At 62.8% G+C, this 27,499-nt stretch overlaps 2 protein-coding genes across 3 annotated transcripts; one reads left to right on the top strand and one right to left on the bottom strand.

Annotated features, from left to right (window-relative positions):
• Positions 1-440: 440 nt before the first annotated feature.
• Positions 441-5,961, top strand: YARS1 (tyrosyl-tRNA synthetase 1). The gene is made up of 14 exons (XM_036397154.2): positions 441-501; positions 602-666; positions 1,086-1,232; positions 1,312-1,487; positions 2,371-2,500; positions 2,751-2,831; positions 3,107-3,199; positions 3,393-3,528; positions 3,702-3,787; positions 4,122-4,257; positions 4,579-4,673; positions 4,786-4,979; positions 5,074-5,215; positions 5,335-5,961. The coding sequence occupies exons 1-14, from the start codon at positions 486-488 to the stop codon at positions 5,443-5,445; spliced, it is 1,608 nt and encodes a 535-aa protein (XP_036253047.1). The 5' UTR covers positions 441-485; the 3' UTR covers positions 5,446-5,961.
• A 164-nt stretch (positions 5,962-6,125) lies between these two features.
• KIAA1522 (KIAA1522 ortholog) lies at positions 6,126-21,106 on the bottom strand. Of its 2 annotated transcripts, none has more exons than XM_036397152.1 (7): positions 20,940-21,106; positions 12,000-12,155; positions 11,740-11,795; positions 10,589-10,706; positions 10,118-10,234; positions 7,163-10,030; positions 6,126-6,944 (listed from the first exon to the last, which is right to left on the bottom strand). In XM_036397152.1, exons 1-7 carry the CDS (start codon positions 21,025-21,027, stop codon positions 6,922-6,924), a joined length of 3,426 nt encoding a protein of 1,141 aa, XP_036253045.1. In that variant the 5' UTR covers positions 21,028-21,106; the 3' UTR covers positions 6,126-6,921. The 2 variants fall into 2 exon arrangements, with proteins under 2 accessions (XP_036253045.1, XP_036253046.1); XM_036397153.1 differs by lacking the exon at positions 20,940-21,106 and adding an exon at positions 13,546-13,776.
• Positions 21,107-27,499: the final 6,393 nt, after the last annotated feature.

Here is a 27,499-nt window from a genome sequence, read left to right as displayed (position 1 = left end):
CCCTATGCAGTCTAAAACCTCAGGAGGCGGCACCGCGTCGCTCTCCCCTCACCGAGGGTTTGACGGCAACACCGCCCCCGCCTCTCTCCGTCAGGGACCCGCCCGTTCCACAGCGGGCACCGCGCAACCGGCGCCTCAACGGCACCGCCCCAAGGCGGGGCCTAGCCCGCCCCGCCCCTGGCTCCTCCTCCCGGCCCACCCCAACACAGGGAGCTCCCCGAGCCCCGGAAAACAACGGGTAAAACCGCCCAAAATAAACGAAGGAGAATTAAATTGCACTGAGGCAAAGCAGCGGCCGCGGCCCGGCCGGGCCTGGCGGGAAAGGCGCTCACCCGCCGCCATCTTAACGGCGCCAAGGCCACGCCCACAGGAGCGCGAGACGCCCTCTGATTGGAGGAGCGTGCCCCCCCTTCCTGCTCTTTGCATCAGCCCCACTCGGCGCTCGGCAGGTCTTAGGCGTGGTAGTCGAGCGCCGAGTGGGGCTGATGCAACCCGGGGCAGGTCGGTGGGACCGGGCGGGGAACCGGGGAGGGAAACGGGGAGAACCGGGGGGGTACCAGGAGGAACCGGGGCTCCGGTAACCGCGTGTCCTGCCCTGCAGCCGCCGCCATGGAGCCCGCGCCCGGCCCGCAGGAGAAATATCAGCTCATCACGCGGAACCTGCAGGTACCGGGAGGCGGATGGGGCCGGGCCGGCGGCATCGGGGCCGGGCCGGCGGCATCGGGGCTGGGCCGGGGTCGGGCGGAGGAATCGGGGCTGATCTGAGGGACGAGCGGAGCTGGGCCGGGGTCCGGCGGAGGAATTGGGGCTGGATCTGAGGGACGAGCGGGGATGGATCGGGGTCGGGCGGCGGAATCCAGGCTGGCCGGGTTGGTTGAGGCTGGAGCGGGGGCGATTGGGGCAGGATGGGGGTACCGGGGGGAGTACGGCAGGATTGCGGTCGGAGAGGGGGAACGGGGCGGAATCGGGGCATGGGGAGGCCGGGATGGGGGGACCTGAGGCAGGGCAGGCCCCGGGACACGGCGTGCGGGATTTGTCCCAGTGGGATTTGTCCCTGCAGCTCTGCGTGTTCTGTCCCCTGGCAGGAGGTGCTGGGCGAGGAGAAGCTCATGTCCATCTTGAAGGAGCGGGAGCTGAAGATCTACTGGGGCACGGCCACCACGGGCAAGCCACACGTGGCCTATTTCGTGCCCATGTCCAAGATCGCCGATTTCCTGAAGGCTGGCTGCGAGGTGGGGCACTGCCACCCTGCTGGGTGGCACCTGCAGCCAGCAGGGACAGCTCCCCTGACCCCGCTGTCTCCTGTCCTAGGTGACAATCCTCTTTGCTGACCTCCACGCCTACCTGGACAACATGAAGGCTCCATGGGAGCTGCTGGAGCTGCGGACCCGGTACTATGAGGAGATCATCAAAGCCATGCTGGAGAGCATCGGGGTGCCCCTGGAGAAGCTCAGATTCGTCCGGGGCACCGATTACCAGCTCAGCAAGTGAGTCCTGGGCAGCCAGGGGTGCCCTGGGAGGCTAAGCTAGGACAGAGGCTGGGTGGAGTTAAAGAATAAAGTAGGGATTTATTAGGAATATCAAATATTATATATATTTATCTAATATTATCACATATAATACAATATTATCCCTAAAAGTAGGGATTTATTAGAAGTATCTAATATTGTGTGTGTGTGTATATACATATATATACATATATAAAATCATTATATATTATTTATTATTATTAATTATATATTTTATATATGTACCTAATATTAGAAGTATCTAATATATATATTTTATATATATATATGTGTCTAATAATATATAGTAGTATTATCCAGTATTATTGTTAAAAGTACAAATTTATTAGAATTATCTAATATTTTATATCTATAAATATAGATATATGTAAAATATGTATATATGTTATAGATAGATAGATAGATAGATGTAATATATAAATATAGAAGTATCTAATACTATTATATATAATATGGTATTATCCCTAAAAGTAGGGATTTATTAAAAGGCCTCAATGGATCCACCTTGGGCAGCACAAGAGCCCAGCCAGGGCTACACCCAAGATGAACCAAAATGGTCACAAAATGGACACTTGGTCACAAAACCTCTCGCTTTTATAAGTTCTGCTCCATTTGCATATTGGAGTTAATTGTCCAATTACAGCTCCAACCATGAAGCCAAATCCTTCTTCAGCCCACGTTATTTCTGCTCTTGGGCCTGAGATTTGGATCATTTGTCCTTGGTCCTCAGCTGGAGTAGGAATTGTTTTGTCTCCCTACTCTGCCTGTGGTGACAGTGGCGTGGCCAGGAGCAGCTGTCAGAGCTGTCCCCATGCCCCTGGTGACAGTGCTGTCCCCACAGGGAGTACACCCTGGACGTGTACCGCCTCTCCTCCGTGGTGACGCAGCACGACACCAAGAAGGCAGGGGCAGAGGTGGTGAAGCAGGTGGAGCATCCCTTGCTGAGTGGTTTGCTCTACCCAGGCCTGCAGGTGAGGCAGGGGTGGTGGCCAGGGAGGTGCTGGCACAGCCAGGGCCACGGGGGGTGTTTGGGGCTGAGTGCCAAGGTCGTTGTTGTCCACCCCAATGTCACAGCTGCGGTGGCACAAAGGCTGGCCTGAGCACAGAGCAAACAGTCTGGAATGTTTCTGACTTTCCCTGGCTGGGAGTGGCCCAGGAGAGGCTGAGGGACAGGCCAGGACTGTTCTGGGTCCAGCCTCGAGGCTCTGTGTCTCTCCACAGGCGTTGGATGAGGAATATCTCAAGGTGGATGCGCAGTTTGGAGGGGTGGATCAGAGGAAGATCTTCACCTTCGCAGAGAAGGTCAGGAATGGGGGGATTTCTGCCAGACTGGGGCCTGAGGGAGGCCTTGGCTGCTCCCAAATCCATTGGGAGAAGGGTGTGGGATTTTGGTTGATGTCACAGCTCTCTGTGCTGCTCCTGTGCTCTGTGCAGCCACACATCCCTGGCTGGGACCCTGCCCTTCCTGGGTGCTGTTACCCCACATCCCAAAGTTACCTGGAGCCAGGAGCAAACAGGGGTTGGGAATTAAAGCTGAATCAGGCTTGTGTCTGACTCGCCTCCTCGTGTTTTCCCAGTGCCTCCCTTCCCTGGGCTATGCCAAGCGCGTCCATTTGATGAACCCCATGGTTCCTGGGCTGACAGGTGGCAAAATGAGCTCATCAGAAGAGGTTGGTCCTGGGTCTGGCTGTGCTCAGGGGGCTCTGGGGGGACAGTTTGGTGGCTGGGGGCTGAGAGGGAACCATCCCAGGGAAGGTGAGATCTTCCTCCCATTCACATGGGTTCTAAGAAGGTGCAGCAACTCCAGCATGAATTTCCTGGGTAAAAGCTTGGGTGGAGGGCTGAGGAAATCTCTTGCTGCAGGACTCCAAGATTGATCTTCTGGACCGCAAGGAGGACGTGAAGAAGAAGCTGAAGAAGGCTTTCTGTGAGCCAGGGAATGTGGAGAACAATGGTGTCCTCTCCTTTATCAAGCACGTCCTCTTCCCCCTCAAGTCAGGTGAGGGGGTCCCCACACTGGGGTGTGGATAAGAGGAGGGGACAGGAGTGTGTCCCCTGAGACAAAGCTGTCCCTGAGTGCCACCTGCCCAGCCCCTGCTCTTGGGCAGGGTGGGGTGAGTGGTTTAGCTGAGCCTTGAGTTAATCTGAGCTTTAAAACCTGTTTTGTCCCAGAGTTTGTGGTCCTGCGAGAGGAAAAATGGGGAGGAAACAAAACCTACACGGCCTACGAGGCCCTGGAGAAGGACTTTGCTGAGCAGGTGAGTGCTGGGAGGGGCTGAACCTTCTGCCTGAGGTTCCTGGGAGCAATTTGGGAGATGGAAATCTGCACTGGGAGGAGGTGTGGAGCGTGGCTGGTTGTGTGGGATGCTCCCAGGCAGGAGAGCGTGAGTGAAGGGTGTGAGGTCAGGACAGCAGCACATCAGAGCAGAGCAGCACTTCAACCCTTCCCAGCTGTTCCCAGCAGAGGCTGGAGGTAGAAGTGTCCAGAAACTTCTGATGACCAAGGGGAATCAGGTCAAGGGTTTGGGATTCATCTTCCCACCCTGTTTGGTCTCCGTGGCCTCAGACAGGAACATCTTTGTCCTGACACAGGTTGTGCACCCTGGAGACCTGAAGAACTCTGTGGAAGTGGCCCTGAACAAACTGCTTGACCCCATCAGAGAGAAATTCAACTGCCCAGAGCTGAAGAAGCTGAGCAGTGCTGCATATCCCACCCCATCCAAAGCCAGTAAGGAGGGGCTGGGAGCCTGGGGAAGGGGGGCCTTGGGAGCTCAGGGAAATGGGGCTCTGGCCATGCAGGGCTGGGGCTGAGTGGGACAGCTCCCTCCAGGAGCTGAGGTCAGAGAAAAGTTTTGAAGCTCCAGACTCAAAAGCACCCATGGAGAACACTGGGAAAGGTGAGGAAAGCCAGCACAGGAGGGACTCTGCTCTCTGGTACAGGGACAAGGATGGAATTCCCTGCAGGGAATTACCCCCAGGGCCTGCATTTGGGGCTGAGCACGTGCCTGGGTTTGTGCTGAGTGTTGTGACCATTCCCTTCACCCTGCAGAGCCTGGAGAGAAGAGCACCAAGAACTCAGAGCCAGAGGACGTGATCCCATCCCGGCTGGACATCCGTGTGGGCAAAGTGATCAGTGTGGAAAAGGTACGGGGAGAGGAGAGGGGAGGAACCCTGCCTTGTGGTGACATTTGGGGTGTGCCTGGTGGGACTGGCACCTTTTCAGCCACCCCATTCCCACCCCTGCTCCCCCTGGCAGCACCCAGATGCCGACAGCCTGTACGTGGAGAAGATCGACGTGGGCGAGGCCGAGCCCCGCACCGTGGTCAGCGGCCTGGTGCACTTTGTCCCCAAGGAGCAGCTGCAGGACAGGCTCGTGGTGCTGCTCTGCAACCTCAAACCCCAGAAGATGAGGGGGGTGGAGTCGCAGGGCATGGTGCTGTGTGCCTCCAGGTGAGGGACACGGGGCACTCCGGGGCTGGAGCACCCCTCCTGCCTCAGGGCCAGCACCCTGGGGTGACCCTGGTGTCTCCACACCTCTCCTTAGTGTGGGGGAGCCCCGTCAAGTGGAGCCCCTGGACCCCCCCGCCGGGTGCTGTGCCGGGGAGCGCGTCTACGTGGAGGGCTACGAGGGTGGGGAGCCCGACGAGGAGCTCAAACCCAAGAAAAAGGTCTTTGAGAAGCTGCAGGTGAGGCCTGGGAGTGGCTGGAGTTCCACACTGTCCCCACCTCTGGGTGACCCCAGATGTTACTGTGGAGGAGATGAACCTTCCCAGGGCTCATCTTGCTCCCTTGTTGTGCTCCCCAGGCCGATTTCTGCATCTCTGAGGATTGTGTGGCGCAGTGGAAGCAGAGAAACTTCCTGACCAAGCTGGGGTGTGTCTCCTGTAAAAGCCTGAGGGGTGGCAGCATCAGCTAACAAGTGCCAGGGCTGCTCTGGTGCCTCCTGCCTGACTCCTGCAGCTCAGCCAGGCTCCTCCCAGTCATCTCCCCACCAGTGCTCGGCCCTGGGGGCTCTGGGACTGAACTTGCAGCCTCTCGCCCAGAGCTGCCTCCATCATCCATCCCCCTGGGCCTCTGGGGACTGGAGGTGCCACCACGCCCAAGGGCCTCATGTGACTCATCCCCATGGCCTTGGGGCCACCCAGCTGTGCCACAGACTGGACTCCCTGCCCGCTGGGGTGCCGTGTGTGGCTGCTGTGGTGAGGGCAGAAGGGAAAAGCTGCTTCTCCAACCTTGTGTTGCTGCTACCAGAGCTGGGGACAGCCCGGCAGGCCCCGTCCCCTGCTCCACCCCCAGCCCACTGGTGCTGCTCTTTGGCCAGGAGCCCAGGCAGCACCCGTGGAGCTGTCCTGAGCCTGTGGAGGGTGTGGGCCTTAAACACTGACTCGGGAACCATCTGTCTGTCATCAAACCCAATAAAATGTCGAGCTGACTGCACGTGGCTGTGCCCATCTGTCCAGGGGAGCTGGCAGCCAGCCCTGCCCTGGAGTTTTACTGGGCAGCGGTGCTGGGAGCCAGCCCAGGAGTTTCCCTGGAGCTCAGCAGCACCAGAAGGGACCTGCAACCATAAGCCAGGAAGAACAGGAGGCAGCAAGCTTCGGTCATCATTTTTACCAGCCAGGTACAGAGCTCTGAGCAGCTACTCGGCGGCAGAGGGTCAGTTGCTTTTGGTTTGGTTTGGTTGGGTTTGTTGTTTTGTTTGGTTTTTGTTTCGTTTTTTTTTACAATCAAAGAAATCAAAATGTGACCCGAGTTTACAGAAACAGAATCAAGGCTCTACCCCAGAGCCCAGGGCCAGCTCAAGGGGCAGCCAGGCCCTTCCTCCTGTTGGGCAGTGGTGAGTGGCCAGAGCCAGTGCTGACCACGAGCCCCTCTGGCCTTTCCATCAAGAGCCAAAGCCCTGATCCTTCCCCACCAGCACCTCCATCCCCTCCTGTTCCTGTTTTCATCTCCCCAGGTGCTGTCGTGGCCAAAGCCTTCCCATTCTTTGTCCAAAGTGCTTCCATTCCTCGTGGGCCTGCCTGGCCAGCAGCAGTGGCTCCAGCTCCAGCATCTTCGGCCCCAGCTCCGATGTCTTTGGCCCCCAAACTCCTCTGGGTGTGGCTGCTCAGCTCCACACACCCACACCGAGCATCAGCTTAGCAGGGAGGAGGTGCTGGCTCTGGGCACGGGCCTCGAGTCCAGTAAAAAAAAAGCAAAATAAAGCTGTAGTACTTAGGAAAGTGAAACCAACACCATTTTTGCATAAATATCATCAAGGCCGTGGAGGCTAAGGCTGTTTGCTTCCTGTATTAAGTTAGTTGCCAGTTCCACACTCGTCCGTTGACCTGCCCAGGTCCCTGAGAGATTTGGATTCCTGTCCGTGGGGGCTCCAGTCCTGCAGTGTCATCCTTCAGGCCATCTCTCCCCGTCTGTCTGCAAAGCAGGAGGAAAGAGACCATCAGCCACCCCAAATCCCAGCTTCCCACAGCCCTACCAGGCTCCGTCCCTGCTGTCCCAGTGCTTCCCAGCTGGAACACAACCCAGGAGCCGTGCTGGGTGTCCAATTTATCCCTTGGGAATGCATAGCTCAGGATGCTGAGCAGCGAGGCTGAACCTCCAGCAGCATCATCCGTGGCTCCCACCCCACGTACCTTGTGCAGGGAGGCTCTGAGCCGGCGGCTCCGCGCCGTTCCTGCCCTCCGTCCCTGCCAGCTCGCTCTTAGTCCTGCTCTCCTCCACCTTGGCATCCCCGTCCAACACCTCTGCCCCCGGTGCCTTCGGGGAAGGAGCCGGCCCCGAGCCCAGCGAAGGCTTCTTGGCTACTGGAGGGGGGATCTTGCCGGGTTTCCTCTGGGTTTGCGCCTTCCCGGGGCCCTGCGGGGCGGCAGCAGCCGGGGCTGCCGAGCGCTGCCCCGAGAAATTCATCAGCTCGGCCACCAAGTTCCTCTTCAGGTCGGCCTGTGCCTCGGGGGACGAGGCCGTCTCGATCACCAGCTTCCTGGAGCTCTTGGCGAAGATGAAGCTGGCGGTGGAGGCCGGCGATTTGCTCCTGGGGGACAGCTGCCCATCCCCGGCGGGGCCCTCAGGGCCGGGCTGGGCCGCTCGGCCGCCCGGCGGCTTCTCCGCGGCCTCTGCGGAGGCCAAGGCGGCGGCCTTGAGGTGCACGGCGTGGTGGAGCTGCTTGGAAGGCACCGCGTCTTGGGCGGGAGGCGGCTGCCGGTTGGACAGGGAGCGCCGGACGGGCTTCTGAGGGGCCGGACGCTCCTCGGGCCCGGCCGCGGCCCCTGCTCCGGCCGCGGCCCCTGCTCCGGCCCCGGCCGCGGGCTCCACGCTGACGGAGCGCAGCCGCACCATCTGCAGCAGCGAGGGGGTGACGATGGGCAGGCTGGCGTCCTCCTTGGCCGCCGGGCCACTCTTGCTCCGCGACACCGGCTCCTTCTTGGCCTCCGCCCGGGGGCCGTTGGCCGCCTTCTTAAGGCTGATTTGGGGCGGCAGGGCCGGAGCGGAGGGCGGCGGGAGAGGCGGCGGCGGTGGCGGGGGCACGGGGGCCGTGGGAAGGGGCTCGGCGGGGTGTGGAGGCTGTGGAGCCCCGGTGGGTGGCTCTTGCTGCTGAGATGATGAAGAAGCAGCCCCCGGGCTCGGTGTCGCCGTCTGCCCGTCCGCCGGGGCCGAGGTGGCCTCGGGCAGGCTGCAGAGATAGGATTCTTCCGGAGGGGGGAAGTCTGCCATGGACAGGTCGTGCTCCTCGGGGGTCGGCGGTGGTGGCGGGGGCCAGGCGGTGTCGGCGGGGGGCTCACTGCTGCTCTGGGGGCTCCCCTCCACCTTCTTGGCCGGCGGGGGAGGCGGGTGGTAGGCAGGCGGCGGTGATGGCGGTGGGGATTTGCTGCTGGGCTTGGCCGAGGTCTCCTGGCCGGCAGTGCTGGGCGCTGGGGGGGTTTGTAAGGGCTGCAGGGGGCCGGCGGGGGCCGGGGGCTGCTGGGGCTTGGTGGGTGGCGGGGAGAAGGGAGCAGGAACCTTGGGGTGCGGTGGGATGATGAACCGGTCTGAGCGAGTGGTCGGCACCTCGGGGGGGGTCGGGTCCGAGGCTGAGGAGGAGATGGAGGTGAGGGAGGAGGACACGGAGAGCGCAGGCGACTGCAGGGAGCAGACCCGGTCTGGCTTCTGGGGCTGAGACTTGCCCGGCGACACAGCCGGGGGTCCCAAGCCCTTGGTGGGCAGTGTGGGCGTCCCGCTCTGGCTGGAGTAGCCGCTGGAGGGGGACATGGTGCGGTCAGAGCCATCGGGGCAGCTCCACTTGGCCTGAGCTTGGGGCTCCCTCAGCACCACCGTCACCCCGGGCCGGCCCCGAGGGACCTCGGGGGAGCTGGCTCCGGCCAGGCTCTCGGAGCGGAGGCTGCTGGTCTCGCTCAGCGCTGGGGAGAACACCTCATCCTCCCCCGTGGGGCTGAAGGGCTCGGGGCGCGGGGACCAGGGCGCGCTGCTCTCCCGCTGGGGCCGCCGCTCGGGCCTGGGGGGCAGCCCCAGCACCTTGGGCTCCCCGTCAGCCTTCTGGTGCAGCGAGTAGGTCCTGCGGGGAGGGGCCGGGGGCTTCTTCATCTTCCTGAGGGACACGCTGCGGGTGGAGGAGCGCTCGCTGGCCAGGCTGGCCGTGTCCGAGCCCTCCGCCTGGCTGCTCGTGCTGTAGGCAGGGGATGCACGGCCGCTGCCCACGCCCAGGAGCCCAGGGGCTGTGGGAGCGAGGCTGGCAGCAGGCTTGGAGCAGGAGCTGGCGAAGCTGGTGGAGCTGTAGATGCTGATTTGGTCGGTGTCAGAGCGAGCTGCTGTGTCCGCCTCACCGTGCGGCCCCGCCTCGGGCTGCCGGTGGTCACAGCCACCCTGGGAGGAGATGGTGGAGCTGTTGGACACGATGGTCTCCGTGGACTGCGAGTGGCTCCAGTTGTCGCTGGAGGAGGAGGGCTCACGGCTGCGGGGGCCGCGCTCCGAGAAGCGGGACAGGGAGCGCACCGAGGCCGGGCTGGACGACACGAGGCTGCAGCGGCTCAGCGTCCGCACGCTGCTGCTCGTCAGGGCCACCACGTCCACCATGGGCGGCAGGATGGCGTTGGGGATGATCTTGGACATGTAGGTGCCCTGGGGCGAGATGGACATGACGGGGCCCACCAGCATCTCTGGGGGGTTGGCGTAGGTGGTCATGCCCGGCACGGCCAGCGACTTCGGCCTCACCATGGGTGACAGTTTGGCTGCTGTCTTCCTCCCCAGCAAGCTGTCATCGTAGTAAACCCTGTTGATGTGCTTCTGCAGGGCTGCATCGGCCTCCTCCAGCACTCCCAGGCAGACGCGGGCTCCGCCGGCTGTGGGCAGGGGCTGCAGCTTCCCGTCGATGGTGGGGATGCGGATGGCATCACCCGACACCTGCCCCCCGTTCAGCAGGGGCTGCACTGCCTGGCTGTCCCCACAGCCTGCTGGCCCTCGCCCATCCACCTCAGGATGTCCCTTGGCTCCATGGCTGTTCCTGAGACCTGGGAGCAGGGAGAGATGACCTCAGTGTGATGCCAAGGGAAAGCAAACAGATCCTAAAAATCCCCCCTTGCTGCCCCAAAGCTTACCCAGCTCCCTATGGACGTGCTGGGGGATGCCCAGCACTGTCGTCCTCCTCTCCTTCCTCTTCTTGCCAGCCCTCTCTGAGGATTTGGGAAAGGAGTCGTGTGGTCGGAAGGTGGAACCTGCAAGAGGTGTGAGAGGGTCCAGCTGGTGTGGGGGAGGCCCTGGCCAGAGTGTCCCCAGTGTCCCCAGTATCCCCAGCACTTCCCACTGCCAGAGGTGCTCTGGGCTAAGCCAGGCTGAGGCACTGGAACAGGCACCAACTGAACAGTCTGAGCAGGGAGGAGACACTGTCTGTCTGTCCGTCCATCCCCCTCACCCAGCCCCAACGCTCTGACTCAGCCAGAGCTGCTCTCATCTCTCCCAAGGGCCCCCAAATCCCTGTGCTGGCTCGTGGGCACACCAGGGCAGAGCCCAGCTCCCTGCCCCACTCCCCAGCCCCCCTGGCAGCCCCCTGGCACAGCCCGGCCGGGTACCTTTGTGCTGGATCATCTCGGAGCGGATGGAGAGCGCATCCTCAGAGGCGCTGTCCGTGGCACAGGAGGCTGCCCGGCTCCGGAAGGACAGGCTGTCATCCTCCGAGGATGCACAGGACTGTGGGGACACAGAGGGCTCAGCAGAGCCCGGGCTGTGGGGACAGAGCTGCCCCAGCCCCGGCCAGGCCCCTTCCCCGCCGCGAACTGACTCTGCAGCGAGACAAAAGCTCTTCCGAGGGCCAAAGGCTGAGTCAGCCACGCCGGCATCCAGAGTCCTCCCACCAGGAGCAGGGCTGGGAGCAGCCCCTGGGACCCTGCATGGCTCTGCAGCCCCCCCCGAGGGCAGGAGAGAGGGGGCTGGAGTGTGCAAGGAGCACCTGAAGGAGCTGCCCCCGTGCCAAGCCCAAAATGACTCCGTGGGTGCTCCCAGCCCTGCTGTGCCCCAGAGCCCAGGGCTGGAGGGCTGCCATGGCTGGGAGAGGGGTGTGGGACAGGGACAGGGAGGATCCCCAGCACTCCCTGGACACAGCCCCGTGCTGTTTCCCCATCCCTCCAAAGCAGCCCTGGCACAGGCAGAGGTTGGGAAGAGACACTTCAGAGTTAACCTGAAGTTAACTTCACTGCCCCTGTGGCTCTGCCCATCCTGGGGTTCCCAGTCCTCCACTTCCAAGGGGTTAGAGGGGCTGAGAGCCAACCAGAGGCAGCAGCTTGAGCAAACACAAACAGGGTGAGGCACTGGCAGCGGGGTCAGAGCCCAGGGATTGCCAAAGCTCAGCCAAAGGAGGGGGAGTTTCCCCTCGTCAGCAGCCAGGGAGGGGCAGGGGCACCAGGCTGGGTATGGCCAACAGTCCCCATGTGCCGCCAGGTCACCCTTCCTCAGTCAGGGCTCCCAGGGGACACCAGTGGGGAAGGGACAGGGGGCACAGGGGGGGCCATGGCAGAGCCCCACAGGGCAGAGCAGGACGTGCCAAGGCTGAGGATGAGGAAAACAGCTCCTCATGCGGCAAAGGGGACAACGCCAAGGGACACACGGCCAGTTCCAGCGCCACAACCCCCCTGGACATGGTCCTGCCCCCAAACACCACCCAGAGAGGACAGAAGAGCCCCCCTGTGTCCCCTCACCCCCAGGAGCACCACTTGGCAGGGCTCACCTGGAGGCTGCTGGTGTCCCCGTGGTCCCAGGCACTTTTGGTCTGTTTCTGCTTCTCTGTGGAGGGAAGACAGAAGGTGAATCCCTCCAGGGGATCCGAAGGAAGCAGCTGCTGAGCTGGCAGTGCCCCCTGCACAGCCCAGCCACCAGCACTGGACTCTGCTCAGCCCCGTGCGCCGCCCACACCGCCCGGCCAGCCAGGAGCTGGGGCCAGCCCTTCCGCCGTGTCCCCAAGGCCACCCTGGAGCTGGGGACACCTACCCTGGTGCTGCAGGGACTTCAGCCCCTGCTGGGCCTGGTTGTGCAGCTCCTCCAGGTGCGGGGGCCGCGTGCTGGGGAAGAAGACGTTGTCGGGACATTCCTGGCCCGCCGTGTACTGCACGCTCAGCCGCTTCTCACCCTCGCCCTTGGCAGCACCTGTGGGGACAGCAGGGTCAGCTGGGCCGGGGGGACACGGCCACGCTGCCACCCAACCCACAGGGGACAGCACCGGGTGGTGACAGCCACCCTGGGGTGATGTTATCCCGCTCAGCTCCAAAACGGGCGCTGGGAACACCGAGAGAAATCCCATCCCATTCCAGTCGATATTCTGGAGTCAGGATGTCTCTGCTGCTTTTCTCCCTGGGATTGTGGGACCACCCTCCTCCCCCAGTGCTTTCATTAGGAGCTAACGAGGTAACAGGACCTCGTTATTCACCCCTGAATTGTGTGGGGTTGGGGGGAGCTGAGCAGGGAAGGGGCAGCACGGGAGGGGATTAAATGTGGAGGGAATGAGCATGAGGATGACTTTCCCTTCAGAGCATTGCATCATTCCCAGGCTTTGCTCATCACCCCAAGAGCAGGGACTCCCCCCATGCCCCGGCAGGCTGGGAACTGCACAGGAGAGGGAAACTGAGGCACATCCAGGGGTAGAGATCCCAGAGGACCCAAATCCCTGCTGCAAACCCTTCTGGATGCTGAACACCCCATCAGCCACGCCTGGGGCAGCACAGAGCCTCCAGTCCCAGCCTGGCAGCCCCCTCCCCACAGCCACCACCAGCACCCAAGGGCTACCCTGGCATCACCCAGCCCTGGCACTGCAGCACCGTGGCACAGCCCTGCCCGCTCCACGCCTGAGCGATGCCTCAAACTCTTCCTGCCCAGAAAAAAAACCAAAAACAATCTTGAGGAAGGGAAGGGCGAGCGCAGGAAACCGTCGGGGCTGGCACCCCGGGGCCAGGGGCACCTGCTGCTCACATCGCCAGCAGCACACACCACCCCTCGTCCCCCGTGCCCCCCGTGTCCCTGCATCGCCAAGGGCCAGCCCAGGCAGGCAGCGAGGCAGCCGTGCTGTGTCTCCGGCACACAAAGGAGCAGGCCTGGAACAATGGAGCCTCCCGCCCTGCCGCCATGCCGGCCTCTGCCTCCGCCAGCACCGGCGCTGCGAGCGGGCACCGGGGCACGGCCCGCCCGGCACGGCTGCCACCCCGATCCCCCGTGCCGGTGCAAAATCCCTGCAGGGGACACAAGACACCCACAGCCCCCCCAGCATCGCGTCCCTCATCCGCTTTTCTCCCCCAGTTTCGGCAGCCCCTCGCCTGACACCCCCCAGACGTGCTGGGGAGAGGAGCGCAGTGATTTATTCCGGTAACTCCGCGCCGGGAGAGGCCAGGGCGGGGGTGACCTTCCCTGCCCTCCCCCGGGGATGGCAGCGCCCCTGCCCGCTGCGGGTGGGCGAGCATCCCGGGCCGGGGGGTCCCGGCGGGCAGGGGTTGTGTAAGGACAAGGCTCTGCTCCCTGCCTCCCTCCCTGCCCGCTGCTCACTCACCCTTCTTCTTGAAGAAAGCCAGGAGCGAGGAGAGGTTCCTGCCCATGAAAACCACCATGGTGGCCGGGGGAAGAGGGTCTGGTCCCCAGGGAACGGGGGGGCTCCGCAGCCCCCCGAGGATGCTCAGCCTCTTGTGCTGGGGCTGCTCTCACCCGGCGTGTACCGGCGGGGCGGATGCCGGCGGCCCCCGGCTCCCTCCCTCCGTCCTCATCCGCACGGGCGGGAGGATGCTCGGCCAGGCGAAGACGCTCCGGCGCAGCTGCTCGCGAGCAGGGAGCAGCCTGAGCCGGGGACGGCTGCGCGGTGGCAGGAGGGGACAGTCCCAGCTGCGCCCACCGCGCTCCGCGGCCGCGGGAGAAGGGAAGAGGGGGCCCCTCCTCTGGCCCCCGGCCCTCCCGCCTCCTCCCACGCACGGCACAGACCACAGGGATCTGTTCTTCCAGGCTCGGGGCCAGCATTTCCCCTACTCCTCCCTCTTGGACCCTCGGGACTCCCCAGGACCCTGCTGGGCACAAACCAGTCGCTCCCTTCCACACCAGTGCAGCCAACTGGGAGGAACTGGGAGGCTTTTGCACCTTGGCTATGACACAGCACAGGCAGCAGGGTGACATTCCCCATCCCAGCCTGTCCCCAGTGCCCCCAGGACCCTGCCAGGAGAGGCCCCATTCCAGGCAGGAACACAGGACAGGGCCAAGGCTGTTTGTCCTTAGGGACAGGGCCACGTCACGGTCACAAGGGCTGGCAGCACCGGGGGAAAACCAGCTCTGGGACCAGTCTAACCAGTAGCTCCAGCTGCTGCTGCGGAGGCAGGTGAAAGCTGGGGCAGAAATGCCACGTGGTCACACAGTGGCACTGCCCTGGCACTGCCGGTCACTGTCCCCACCATGGAGGGCAGTGGGTGCCCAGCACCTCTGGGAGCTCCATCCCCCTCATTTACAGGGGTTTTACCCCAAAAAGTGAACAGCACCCAGTGTTTACCCAGCAGGCAGCCGTGTCCTTGTGCCAAACCCTCTGTCCCTACCCTGCAGCTCCCCACGGGCTGTGCCAGGGTCTGTTCCAGCATGATGCAGGGTGGGCTCACCCAGTGCAGGGTCCCAGCAGTGCCTGTGCAGCCCAAGGGACAGTTTGACCTTGTGAAGGACATCTCTGTCTCCCCAGCCAGGCAGCTCTGGGCTCAGTGAGGATTTCTTCCCTGGAATTCCAGTATGGCCATGGCCCCAAACAGCAGCAGCTCCCTGGCTGTGCCTGAGCCAGCACCTTCTCCAGCACAGGCAGGATGGGCCCTGCTGCCCACACGCCCCCCAGAAGGTGCTGGTGGGGCTGGGCAGATGCTCCCCAGCTCTTTTCACAGCACAAGTGGAAAAGGGACATAATTAAAGGGCTGAGGATGCACAAAGCAGGCAGCCACGTGCTGAGCTGAGCCCTGCCCTCTGCTCTGGGCAGCCTGAGCCCAGAGAGGGCCACGGGTGGTGGCAGCTGGCAGGGACACTGCTCCCGGCTCCACAGGTCAGGGTCCAGCCTTCCAGCTCTGCCCACAGGGATGGGACTGCAACAGGACCCCCTCCATGGCACCAGGGTCTGCAACAGGACCCCCTCCATGGCACCCATGGCACCAGGGTCTGCAACAGGACCCCCTCCATAGCACCAAGGATTGCAACAGGCCCCTGTCCATGGCACCAGGGTCTGCAACAGGACCCCCTCCATGGCACCAGAGACTGCAACAGGGCCCCCTCCATGGCACCAGGGACTGCAACAGGACCCCCTCCATGGCACCAGGAGCACCCCCAGTAAAGGGACACAGCCCCTCCTGAGCTGCTGGTGCAGGGCCCAGGCACAGCTGAGTTCAGCCCCGTGGATCTGCTGATGGCAGCCCAGGTGGAAGCTCCTTCCAGGGCTCTGAGGACATTCCAGGTGCTGGCAGCCAGGCTGGCCCTGCTCCAGCTCCCTGCCTGTGGCCCATTGCCCACGCAGAGGACCTGGAGAACGTCCCTCACTGATGGAGACGTGTCCCTCTCCAGTGTGACACCGCTGAGGAGGAGCTGCAACCTCCCAGAAGAAAATCCAGGGCTGAGCCAGGGCCCGATGCTGCCCAGGCACAGAGGAGCCTCGTGGCAGCTCCGCTTCTCCCACTCCCTGTGACCTTCGCTACCTCATCATCCTCACCCGGCCAGCCTCACCCCGGCTCTGTCAACACACGGTGAAAGCTGCTGGAAACGGGGGGAATGCAGCAGGGAAAGGGGTCCCGGCGGGCTGGGGAAGCCGCTGCAGCTGCAGCCGCTGCCGGTAGCAACACGCCCGGCTGCAGCCGGTGTCCCGGCCCCTGTGCATTCCTTGGTGCAGCCCGGATCTCCCCGTGCCCTCCGGGCTGGGCTGACACACGTGCCTGGGCCACACGTGGCAGCGGGGTTCTCCCAGATAAGGAGGCAGGCACTCCTCAAGGACGGGCTCCCCAGCTCGGAGCTGGTACCTGCTGCTGAGGGAGCAGAGCATCCCCAGAGCAAGGCCCAGGGAGGCACAGGGACCCCCAGGCACCCTGCCTGAGACAGGCTGGAGGTTCCAGAGTGGGAATGGGCTCCACAAGGGCTGAGACCCCACGGGAGCACGGCCAGGGCCGCCCAGCCCGATGCTGCAAGCAGAACTCGGTGCTGGCCCAGCTCTCACTCTGCTGCTCTTCGCCTGGAGAGAGCCAGGGGAGAAAATCCCATCTCCTGTCCCCCTCCTCGGCAGGCCTGTGCCTCCTGCGAGCAGCAGGTTTGGCCGGGCTGGGCTGCAAACATCCATCTCTGCCTGCTCGGCACTGCCCCGACTTGCCTGCTCCGCGGGTCCTGCGGCGGCAGCCGCGGCTCCTGCCCGCCCCTCCACCGCCACTGACTCACCGCCCAAAAATGGGGAGGAGGGGGAGCTGCCAGGCGGGCGGGAAGGGGCTGCGAGGTCCCCAAGGGGACCCGAGTCCTGCTCTCAGCGCCTTCTCCCGGCAGCCCGAGCAGCCAGAAGCCCCCCTGGGCCACGGGGCTGGGGCTCTCCCACCTCTCTGGGGGTCCCTCCCAGCTCTCCCACCTCTCTGGGGGCCCTGGATGGGCCTCCCCCATCCAGGCCTGGGGACTGCTCTGCTTGATAACAGCAGTGGGGTGCACCATGGACCCCATTCCTCAGAGCTCCATGGAGCTGTCAGGACATGGCTGGACCCTGATGGAGCTCTGCTCCAGTATCACAGAATATTCTGATTTGGAAGGGATCTTATCCAGCCCTTCTGCTCCAGCATCCTGTCCCTCTGCTGCCTTTGCAACCTTGAACTCTTTAGGGTGTCTGGGAGCCCCTAAAGGCAACGAATCTGTTTCTCAAACCCTTGTCTCAGCACAGCATCCACGCCCTGGAACACCCTGGGGGACCCTGAGCTCTCCAGGCAGGGTGAGAGCACAATAATATTGACAGTGGCTCTGGCTACACAGCCCCTGCTGCCAGCCTGCCCTGGGCCACACCTGGGGGCCGCTCCAGCCAGGAAAACATCTCCAGCAAGCAAATAAACACCACCCCATCCCTGCTGCTGGCTCGGCTCTCAAACACGATCCCACGCAGAGCCTGAACTAAAATTAATTTCAACTGGGAAAACAAACTTGGATTGTTTTTTTCTTCCTCTAAATCTCAGTGCAGAAAGCTGCTTGGTGTCACCTCGGTGAGCCAGCAGGCCCTGGAGAAGGAGCTGGTGCAGGGTGAAATCCCACTTGGAGCAGAGCCGTGGCTCCAGTCGCCTCCAGCCACGGCTCCTGTCGTGACAGGAGCGCTCGGGGTTGTGCAACGGGCCCTGACCTCGCTGCTGTCCCACAGTGCCCCACAGCCAGCCCTGAGGTGGCACAGAGTGTCCCCTGCTCCCTGAGTTATCCCAGACGCGGGTAGCAGACCAGAGGGGCTCCTGGGGCAGGGCCCCCCCAGTGCCCGGCTGTGCCTCATCCCTGCAGAGCCTCCAGCCCACCACGTCCCCACCCCGGAGAAGCCACCAAACAGGTTTGAAGGTAAATAACAGCGTTCCCCAGGCAGGAGCAGGAGCCGGATCCGGGCGGGAACATCCCAGCTGGGGAGCGCAGGGCGGGAGAGGGAAGGGGACACAGAGGGTGACACCGGTGGCGCTGTGACCAGGGGCGGGCCACCAACACCTCCTCCTTCCATTCCCCAGAGCTTCATCGCTCCTGATGGCCTCCCCTCGGTGTCTGCAGCCCCTCCGGTGCTCCGGGCTGGCTGTGCCGGCCCGTGCCGGTGTTTGCAGGGCACCGGGTGCTCTTGCCGCGGCAGAGGCGTTGCCTGTCACAGCAGGCACCTGGCTCCCCGCAGGAGCCAGCCCGGCAGACGGATTAAGGACAAGACGTTGCAGGTTTTTTTCCGTGCACGGATCCCCCGTCCTTGCAAGCAGCTCCCAACCCCGCGGGGCTTTTCCAGGGAAAGCTGCGGAGGTGCCGATCCTCCCATGGGGACGGACACGGAGAGGAGCTGCCACCAAGACGGGGCGGGGGATAACCCAGAGGCACAGAGCAGGTGCCAAGGCGGCAGGCACGGCAGGCACGGCACGGCACGGCACGGCACGGCACGGCACGGCGTGTCAGAGCCGAGCTGCCTGCCCGGGACAGCCGCGGATCGCTCCGGCCCTGCCCCGGGAGCAGGAGGGGCACCGGGAAGGGCTCGGTGTCCCGGACACAGCGGGATGCTGGCTGGAGGAAGCGCCTGTGTAAATCTCGCATTTGTGTCCCCCGCCGGGACCGGGCCCTGCTCTCATCCGCCCCCCGGGTGTTTGCGGAGCCGGCCCAGCGTGGCGCTGGCACGGGCAGAGCTCAGAGCTGCTCAGCCCACCCTGGAGCTGCCCCGCAGGAGCCGGCACTGCCGAGGGGCTCCACGGCTGCTGCTGCTGCTGCTGCTGGGGGCGTTCACAGCCACAGGAAACCCTGGGGCATTCGGATACCCCATCCCTGGAAGTGTTCCAGGCCAGGCTGGAGCAGCCTGGGATAATGGAAGATGTCCCTGCCCGTGGAGTGGAACGCGATGAGCTTCAAGGTCCCTTCCAAATCAAACAATTTCATAGTTGTTTTTTTTTTTTTTTCCCTGCGAGCCACCCCAGCTGCCACCGAGGGGAGGCGGGTGCGGGGTGACCCCACACCCAGAGCTCCATGGCCGCTGACTCCGCGGGGCGCAGCCTGGCCCGCAGCCACGTTCCTGCGCCCTGACTCAGCAGGGCCCGGCGGGGAGTCCCGATAAGGAGGCGATAAGAGGCTCCGGTCTCCCTGGGGCTCAAGGACCTTCCCCAGCATGGGCGAGAGGCTGGGGATGCCCCCGGAGCGAGCCAGGCCCCGCTCTGGCATGGGGAGGTGGGCACGGGGTGCGTGGTTTTGGCACCGCTGGGCAGAGTTTGGGTGGGCTCAGCGTCAGAGCCACCCCGGAGCCCTCGGCCGTGCCCACCCTGCCCCTGGGGACCCCCGCTCTGTCCCCTCAGCACCCAAAGGCTTGGGTGTCACCCTCAGCACCCACACCTCTGCACACATGGCACAAGCACAAAACCTCCTGCCAGTGCCTGCCCAGGGCTGGTGTGCCAACACCAGGCACGGCAGGGCCAAATTAATTTCCAGTCACCAAAGAGGCAGGAACTGGGGACACTGGTCCAGCCGCCCGCCATATGCAATAATTCCCCAGCCCGAAATCCAGAGGCACCCAGGGTCGTGCAGGGGGAGAGGGCAGCGGCGGCGGGGCCCGGCACACCCAGCCCCCAGCCGGTGATCCCGGCTGCGCCCTCCGAAACGCTGAAGCGACACAATGCAAATTCTTTGGCTTTGTGGCCGCCGCGCCGTTGCCATGGAGCCGTGGCAGAGAACAAACACAACTCGCCCCATGTTTTCTCAGCACCTTCCACCCCACGGCCTTCGGCCCCAGAGGCAGCCCTCGCCTGCCGGGGTCTGCCCCGGCTGTGCCAGTCCCACATCCCGCCCGTTCCGGGGCATCCCGGGTGGAGCAGGGCTCGGGATTGACAAGGGACAGCCAAGGCTGGCAGGGGATGGAGAGGAGATGGAGCTCTGGGCAGGAACGGCACGTGGAAAGGGCGAGGATGTGCCGGGGATCGCAGCTCCAGCCCAGCCTGGCCAATGGCACCGAGCCCTTCCTGCACGGAGAGCGCGACCAGAGGAGCCTGCAGCCGCCCAGAGGAGGGTGTGGAGAGCCTGCAGTGAAGGAGGCGCTGTCCCAGCACGGCCATGGCTGATGTGTGACCTCCTGCCTCAGTTTCCCCAAGCACTGAGCGGATTTCGCAGCCAGGACATTCCTGCTCCCTCTCCCTGTGCACCTGCGGGGTCTCCCCATGCCCGGCCCCACCTCTGGGATGGTTTTGCTCCGATGGTTTTGTCCCCAGGCCTGTGCAGAGTTGACTCCAGGCCCTGTTCACCCTGGGCTCTCACACCTGCCCGCAAAGGGAAACAGGGCAGGAGGGACAGCAGGGCCAAGGATCCCACAGGGCTGGTGGGGGAAAAGCCCCAGTTACCCCTGGGTCCTGCTAAGCTGCTCCTGTGCTCCTGCCCACGCACCCACCAAGGCTGCTCCTTGCCTCGGGCTGGGCTGGGGACACGGGGACAGTTTAATGACACCACTGGGACAGTCAGCAAGCCCGGGATGGGGACGGTGTTACTGTCAGTGACCTTCCCTCGATGTACTGTGAGAGACCTTCCCTGCTGGCATCCCCCTGCTCTGATGGGGGGACCACGGAGGGAGCTCTCCAGGCACCCCACGGGGTTCACTGAGCCGCGAGTGGGTCCAGCCTGGTGTGGGACCCTTTCCCTGCAGGAAAGATCTCAAAAGATCTCAACCCCTGCTTCCTGCTGGGCTTTCCAGCCTCCGTAGAGACGCAGCATAAAGCAGTGGGGCAATCGGTGTGTGGACAGACGGACAGAGAGACAGACGCGCAGAGCGAGGGGGGAGCAGCCCCTGCAAACACTCCCGGATCCCCGCGGCACAGAGAGAGAAGCTGAGGCACGGGGCGGGAGCGGGGGGCCGAGGAGGAAGGCAGCGCTGGGATCCCACTTGGAAAACAAATCAGTCACTGATTGGGATCCCACTTGGAAAACAAATCAGTCACTAATCCAGCTGATCCCGTGCCGATAGCGCGGCCAGCCCACGGCTGCTCCCGGCACAGCCCTGCCCGCAGCCAGGGGGGCTCCCCCAGCCCCACACCGGGCTCGGGGGCCGCTCCTGCCCCCCCAGCACCGGGAGGGCACAGCGAAACCTCCCCTCGCCCCCAACTCCTGCCCATCCCAGCCGAACAGGAGAACTTTCCCACTTTCCCAGAGCGATCCCTTCCAGCTCCCGGAGCGGGGACCCCCATCCCCAGGTGTCCCCCAGGTGTCCCCAGGTATCCCCAGGGCTCCTACCTGCCCTGGGCTTCCCGGCGCGGCCGAAGGGCCAGGAGGAGCCGGGCTTGGTGCCCGCCGGGCTCCTCTTGCGGTGCGCGTTGCCCATGAGGCCGCTGCCGCCTCCACCGCGGCCGGGTGGAGGGCACCGCGGTGCTACATGGCCGAGCCGAGCCGAGCCGTGCAGGGACAGCCGAGGCCGGCCACGGCTCAGCCGCCGGCTCCCATCGCCCCGGCCCCGGCGGAGCCGAGCGCTCGCTCGCAGGCGGCCGTGCCGGAGCCAATGGTGCGGGCAGAGAGGAGGGGCCTGCCGGGATCAGCCGGCGGATCGCAGCACCCTCCCAGCCCCATCCCTGCGCCGGGGATGCCTGGGTGATGCCGAGAGGCTGAGCGGGCTCAGGGAGACGCCCCGGTGGCCAAAGAGCCCCGAGCAGGGCGAGAGCAGCGCGGGGATTTCGCCTCCAGCCGCGCTCGCCGCTCCCCGGAGGTCGCCACGCTGCCCCCGCTCCTGGCTGTCCCCAGCTCCAGGTGCTACAAACCTCCCCCCTCGGTGGGATTTGGGGATGGGGAGACCTCACCCAGCCCGGGACAGAACCACCAAGGCTGGAGCAAAGCGCCCGAGGCCACGGGCTGGGTCCTGCCGCTGCCCAAAGCTGGGGCGAGCACCCACACGCCAGCCTGGCGTGGGTGGCAACCCCCGGCGCCCTCCCCACGGCCACTCCTGGCTCTGGGGAGAGTCACGAGCGCCTTGCTCACACTGCCGGCACCTTCCTACCCTCTCCCGTGCACCTCAGCCTCTCCCTGCTCCAGCAGCAGCCAGGGCTGGCAGGGGGAAACCACGGGAATTGCTGCTCCAAAATCTGCCCACAGCAGCCGGCCAAGCCCCTCCACGGCCCCTTCCCGAAGGCCACTTTTCCCTCCTGGATTTTAATTAGAACATTAAATGCTGCGAGGGCAGGGAGGGGTCAGCCAGGCAGGCAGTGGTGGGCAATTCCTGCTGGCAATGTTTATGTTCCTTAGGTGATTCATCAAAGGCCGGGATAAATAGGAAGGAGGGTTTTGTGGGAAAGGCACAGAACCGGAGAGGTGGTGCAAGAAAGAAAGGAAAAAATTAAAGATCAACCAGCAGCTTTGTCCTGACCTCCCGAGGTGATCGGCACCAAATTAATCTTTGGACTTCAGTCTCCTCCTCAGCAATGGAAATATTGATGGTTCAGCTCCTCAGCAGCTTGGTTGGGTGCCCAGGGCACACTCAGCTGGGCCTGTGGGTTTGCTGCCCCGTCTGCTGTGGGAGCTGTTAAGGAGATGAGGGCATCCAGTGGGAAATATTCCCCGTTTTCCACTCCTGTTCACAGGACAGCCCTTCCACCTCGGGGCAGCGGGGATGAAACGAGGCCATGGTCACACGAGCAGCAGATCAGAGTGACTGTGTGCCATCATTTCTCCTCTGGTCACCCAGGCTGGGACGAGGCTTCCTCCCACTGCCCAGCATCCCTGGGATGCCCATCCCAAAACACGGACCCACCCAGTGCCCCAGGGGGCTCCTCTGCAGCCGCCCAGAACAAATCTCCCGGTGCTGCTCTTGTGTTTCTCTCCCTGGGAGAAGCAGAGGCTGGAGCCTGCCCCAGATCCAGGGAGACACTTCCCCCTCCACTCCCAAAACAGACGCCCTCCCTCCCTCCCTCCCTCCCTCCCTCCCTCCCTCCCTCCGTGCCAGCACTTGCTCAGGGAACGAACGCGGCCACCGAGGCGTCGCCGCCCCCGGGCTGTGCCCGGGCTGTGCCGGCAGAGCTCCGGGAGGAGCCGGCCCCGGGCACCCCGCGAGTGCCAAAAATACCGAGTGGCTTCTCTGTGGCTTCTTCTCAGCCACGGGGAGCTGCAGCTCCACCTGCGCCTCGCGGTTCAGTCCCTGCTGGATTTGGGGGGCTGGGAGCAGCATGGGGAGCTCCAGCATCCCCACGGACCCCATTGCTGCTGAAAGCTGAGGGCAGCACTGCTCTGACCCTGCATGCCAGGGCTGATGCTGCTGCGAGCAGAAATCTGGCTCAGGGAGCCTGGAGACAGCTGAGCACCCCAGCTCCCTGCTCTGTGTTAGAACCTCAGTGCAGCCCAAAGGGAGGGAGGGGAGGGGAGGGAGGGAGGGGAAACACCCTGAGCCTCCCATGGGGAGCTGGGGGCCAGAGATTCCAGGCAGAATCTCTTCTCCAGGCCAGAAATCCCGGGTTTGATTCACTGAGAGAGCTCTGATAAGAGCTTGGAGCAGCAGAGAAGCTGTTCACGAGATACAGATCTGGTCAGCACAGCGTGACTGCCCCAAGCACATCTGATCTTCACAAGTCACACATTGCCTCGGTCAGAGAGGCCAGTCCAGGCATGGGGACCCCTCTGTGCTGTCACAGGGGGCAGATCTGTCCCTCCTGGTGCTCTGTCCATCCCTCCTGCTGTTTCACCCCCTCCTTCTGGAGATTTCTAAACCTGACCCCATCTCCCAGCAAACACAGAGCAGGAGCTGAGCTGCCTGAATGAGAAAGGAATTCAGCCCTTGTTCCCTTCACGGGGAAGTAAAGCTCAGCGAGGCAAAGGTAACGCAAAAACCCCACTTGAGATCCCCAATCATTAACAGAAATACATAACCAGAAGGGTTTCAAATGATTTCCTGCTCCAGCCGGAGTCCAGACCGGCTCTGCTGATGACAGGTCCAGCTCCAGCCCCCAGAGGTGGAGGGAGAGCAGCTCCTGCTCAGGGTCAGGTGGATTTTATCCATGCACAGCACGCCCAGCCCAAGGCTCTGGCTCCTGCTTGGCAGGGAAATGGTTTTTCACTTCATCCTTGCCCAGCTCTTCACCTTGCAGCGGGTTCTGTTCCCATCGCTGCCGGGGCTGGAGTCAATGATGATATTGTCTTATGAAACCAGAGCTCCCTTCCACGGGGGAAACATGACCCCGCTGAAATCGCTTTATCGGATCTTACGGAACGTTATTCTCAGGAGAAATCCTCCCAGTTGTCTCCAGGTGGAATAGCTGTGGTTGCAGACACACCTCTCTTTGTTCGCCGGTGCCAGGCCAGGCCAGCCAGGGGATTCCTGCTGCTCACATTTGCTGAAGTGTCACTCTGTGCCTCTGGCAGATTAACAAACTCATTCCCACACACACACACGGAGCAATCCCCACGCCTCTCCCCTCTCCTCGGAGCTCAACTGTGTTTACACCAAACCCTGCGTGGCAGCAGAGGATGGAGGAAATAATTGTCCAGGGAGATTCCACAGCTCAGCCCCACATTTCCCCGAGGGCTCGCGTGCACCCTGTGGCATCAAATGGCACCAGCACAGAATCGCGGAATTATTAAGGTTGGAAAAACCCTCCAAGATCATCAAAGCCAACCTGTGATCAAACCCCACCTTGTCAGCCAGCCCAGAGCACTGAGTGCCACGTCCAGCTGTTTCTTGAACGCCTCCCAGTGCTTAAAAACCCTTTCCATGAAGGAACTGAGCACGATCCCCACCACAGCCCAGCCCCTCCACCCTCTGCTCACCCTGCACATGGCAAATCCCCAGTCCCAACAAGCACTTGCTGCTGCTACAAAGCAGCTGTGAGCATTGAAAGCTTTATTTTTAACATCACTATCCCCCACCCCGGTTCAGGAAATCATTGCTGCTGGACTAAGCTGGCATCAAAAAAAAAAAGGAAAAAAAAAAAGGGAAAAAAAAAAAAGCCAACCTTAATTCCCTAATTTAATATTTCTGGAACATCGATTCCTTTACTTCATCAAGGAATTAAGAGGAATGTTGTGAAAGCTGGATAAAGCAGCAGCCAAAAAAAACCAGACTAAAAGCACCGGACCCCAGCAGCAGCAGCTCATCCTTCATCCCAGAGCTGTGTTCACACCTCTGCACCCAGAAATGCAGCCCAGGGAGTGGCAGCAGCCGGGCACCCCAAATCCCTGCTCTGCTTGACCCTTGGCACGGCCCAGCTGCTCAGCTCCCACCCCGGGGCTCGGTCGCTGCTCTGCACTGCTCTTTATTTCTATTGTGGAAATAAACACGGCTGGAAGGGCTGGGACAGCACCTGCAGCCAGCAGGGCCCATCCACCCAAACAGGCTGGATCCAGAGGATGCGATTCCAGCTGGGATGGAGCCACCCCCCGCTCCCAGAGCCGCTGGTGTCCCCCAGAGGCGGCTGATGGAGGGGGATTAGGGAGCCTTTCCTCACAGCTCAGCTGTTTGGGCAGCCAGAGATGGGATTGCTGATAGCCAGGGAGCCACGGGATTGATCCAAAGTGGGAATGTTCTCATCCTCCCCCTGCCTGCTTTCAGTGCTGAGCAATGCCAGCCTTACCAGCACCCACAGCACAGCAGGTGGATGCTCAGGATGATCCACGTGCCCTGGGATGAATTCTGAATTCTCTCTCTCTCTCCCATTCCTTGGAACCCTCCCCACCCCAGCATGGTCAGACACGGCCTGTCCCAAACCCACCTGGGGAAGGGCAGGGTGATGGGCCTCGGGCCTGATCCGACATTCCTGGCACCACACGGACACAGGGAACGCTGAGGGCACTCAGAGCTCACCACAGCTCCCCCCTCTCCCCCTCCCACAGCTCCCAGCTGATGTTTGGAAGAATTCCCAGCCGGTCCCGCTGCAGGAAGGCTCGGCTGGTGCTGCTCCCCAGAAAACACCCCTAGGGCTGACACTGCTTCCTTCCCACAGCCCTGCCCAGCACCTTGAGGCATCCTCCAGGGATGCTCCTGAGGCATCCTGAGCCCCATCCCCCGGGAAACGCCGTCCCCATCCCGGGGATGGATGGATGGATGGATGGATGGATGGATGGATGGATGGATGGATGGATGGATGGATGGATGGATGGATGGATGCCGGTAACCCCGGCTGTGCTGGAGGGCGCAGCGGAGCCGGAGGCGCTGGAGCAGGGAGGGGTTCCTGGCGTGCTCTCCGTGCTGGAACTGCACGGGGAGGCTGATTCAGTCACATGGGCAAGCTGCAACCGCTGCACATCTGTGCTGCTGCACCAGGGGAGGTGTGAGGGAATTTGGGGCACCTCCCGTCCCAAAAGTGCAGACAGAGGGGAAGAGTCCCCCAGGCTGGGGCACTGAACGGCCCCTCCATCACCAGCACGGGCTGTGGGCACTCAGGAGCTCTCCTGGATGTATCTGATGGGACAGCAGGGTGGCAGTGCAGTGACAGAGCCCTGGCTGCCACAGCGAGGTCCCCGAGCTGTGACCCTGACAGGCCGTGACTTGGCATTTTGAGGATTAGCTGGTGAACGGTACAACTTCAGGGGAAGGAAAAAAAAATGGAAAAAAAGGGCTGGCAGAGCTGCTGGGGGCGTTTCTGCCGTGAGGAGGAACATCACATGCTCCAGCACATCTCGTTTTTTCTGCTCAGGTTTCAGTGCAGGGCTGTGGCAGCGGCGTCCACACACGGAGGGCTGGGAAGGAACCACCAGCAGCATCTGATGGATCAGCCCAGGAGAGATCTCAGCTCCTCCCAAGCCTCCTTTCCCTTTCCACAGCCACTCCTGTCCTAGCACAGATCCCTGTGTGCTTCTCCACACACCATGCAGGCTCAGATGCCTGGAAATTCACTCCCTGGAGCAAATTGAGGAAGAAAGTCCCAGCTGACACCCTGCTGTGCTTGAGTGCCACAGGAGAGGCCTCTCCCTTGGCAAAAGAGCCAAAACATCCCTGCCAGAGGTGCCTGCAGGGAGGGCAGGGGTGTGACACAGACGGTGTCCCCGACAGTGTGGGGTGGGACGGGTTTTTGGGGTGATACCTCCCTCATTGGGACATCCACTACTGCCAAAGGAGCGCTGAGGAGAGGAGCATGACCAGACAAGCCAGCAGCCATGGCTCTGCCAAAGCTCCCTGGCTGAGCCCTTGGATCCCCAAAACAGCTCCAGGATGAGGGGACCCAGAGCAGCTTCCCTGCAGGATTGTCCTGGCCAAGGTGGCGGGGACGTGAGCGGGCAATGGAGGCAGCAGCCACCACGGGGCCGGGCTGAGGGCCCTATCTGGGACAGGAAGGGCCACACCTGGAGCACGCAAACACCCTGCCCAGGAGGAGGAGGAGGAGGAGGTGGCAGGGGCTGGCATCCCTCCAGATTTCCCTCAGCCCCAGTGACCTTCTGACTCAGCGCAGGAGAACCTACCCAGTGAACCGGCACCAGCCCTCGGGGCCGGCGCCAGATCGTGCCAGGGACTGCCGGATCCATCCTGCTGCCACCACGGCCACCACGGCCACCATGGCCACCATGGCCACTGCCACCACCACTGCCACCACCACTGCCACCTCCTTCACCCACTGCTGCCACCACGGCCAGCAGCTCCACCCCACCTCTGCCCCTCCTGTGCCCCCTCTTTAGCCACATCCGTGGTCGCCACCTCAACTCCTGTTCAGCCACCACGGTGACCCCTCCTTGGCCACCTCCAGGGTCAGCAGCCTGGCCCTCCTTGGCTTCCACTCTAACACCTCCTCGGCCTCCATGGCCACCACCTTGACCTCTCCTTCACCATCTCCTCCATGGCCACTGCTGTGACTCCTCCTTGGCCACAGCCACCACCCGGAGCCCTC

The sequence above is a fragment of the Molothrus ater genome, chromosome 24 (genome assembly GCF_012460135.2).
Source record: "Molothrus ater isolate BHLD 08-10-18 breed brown headed cowbird chromosome 24, BPBGC_Mater_1.1, whole genome shotgun sequence".
Lineage (NCBI taxonomy): Eukaryota > Metazoa > Chordata > Aves > Passeriformes > Icteridae > Molothrus > Molothrus ater.
The sequence above is the reverse complement of the archived record's forward strand: the minus strand, read 5'-3'. Positions and strand labels throughout refer to the sequence as shown.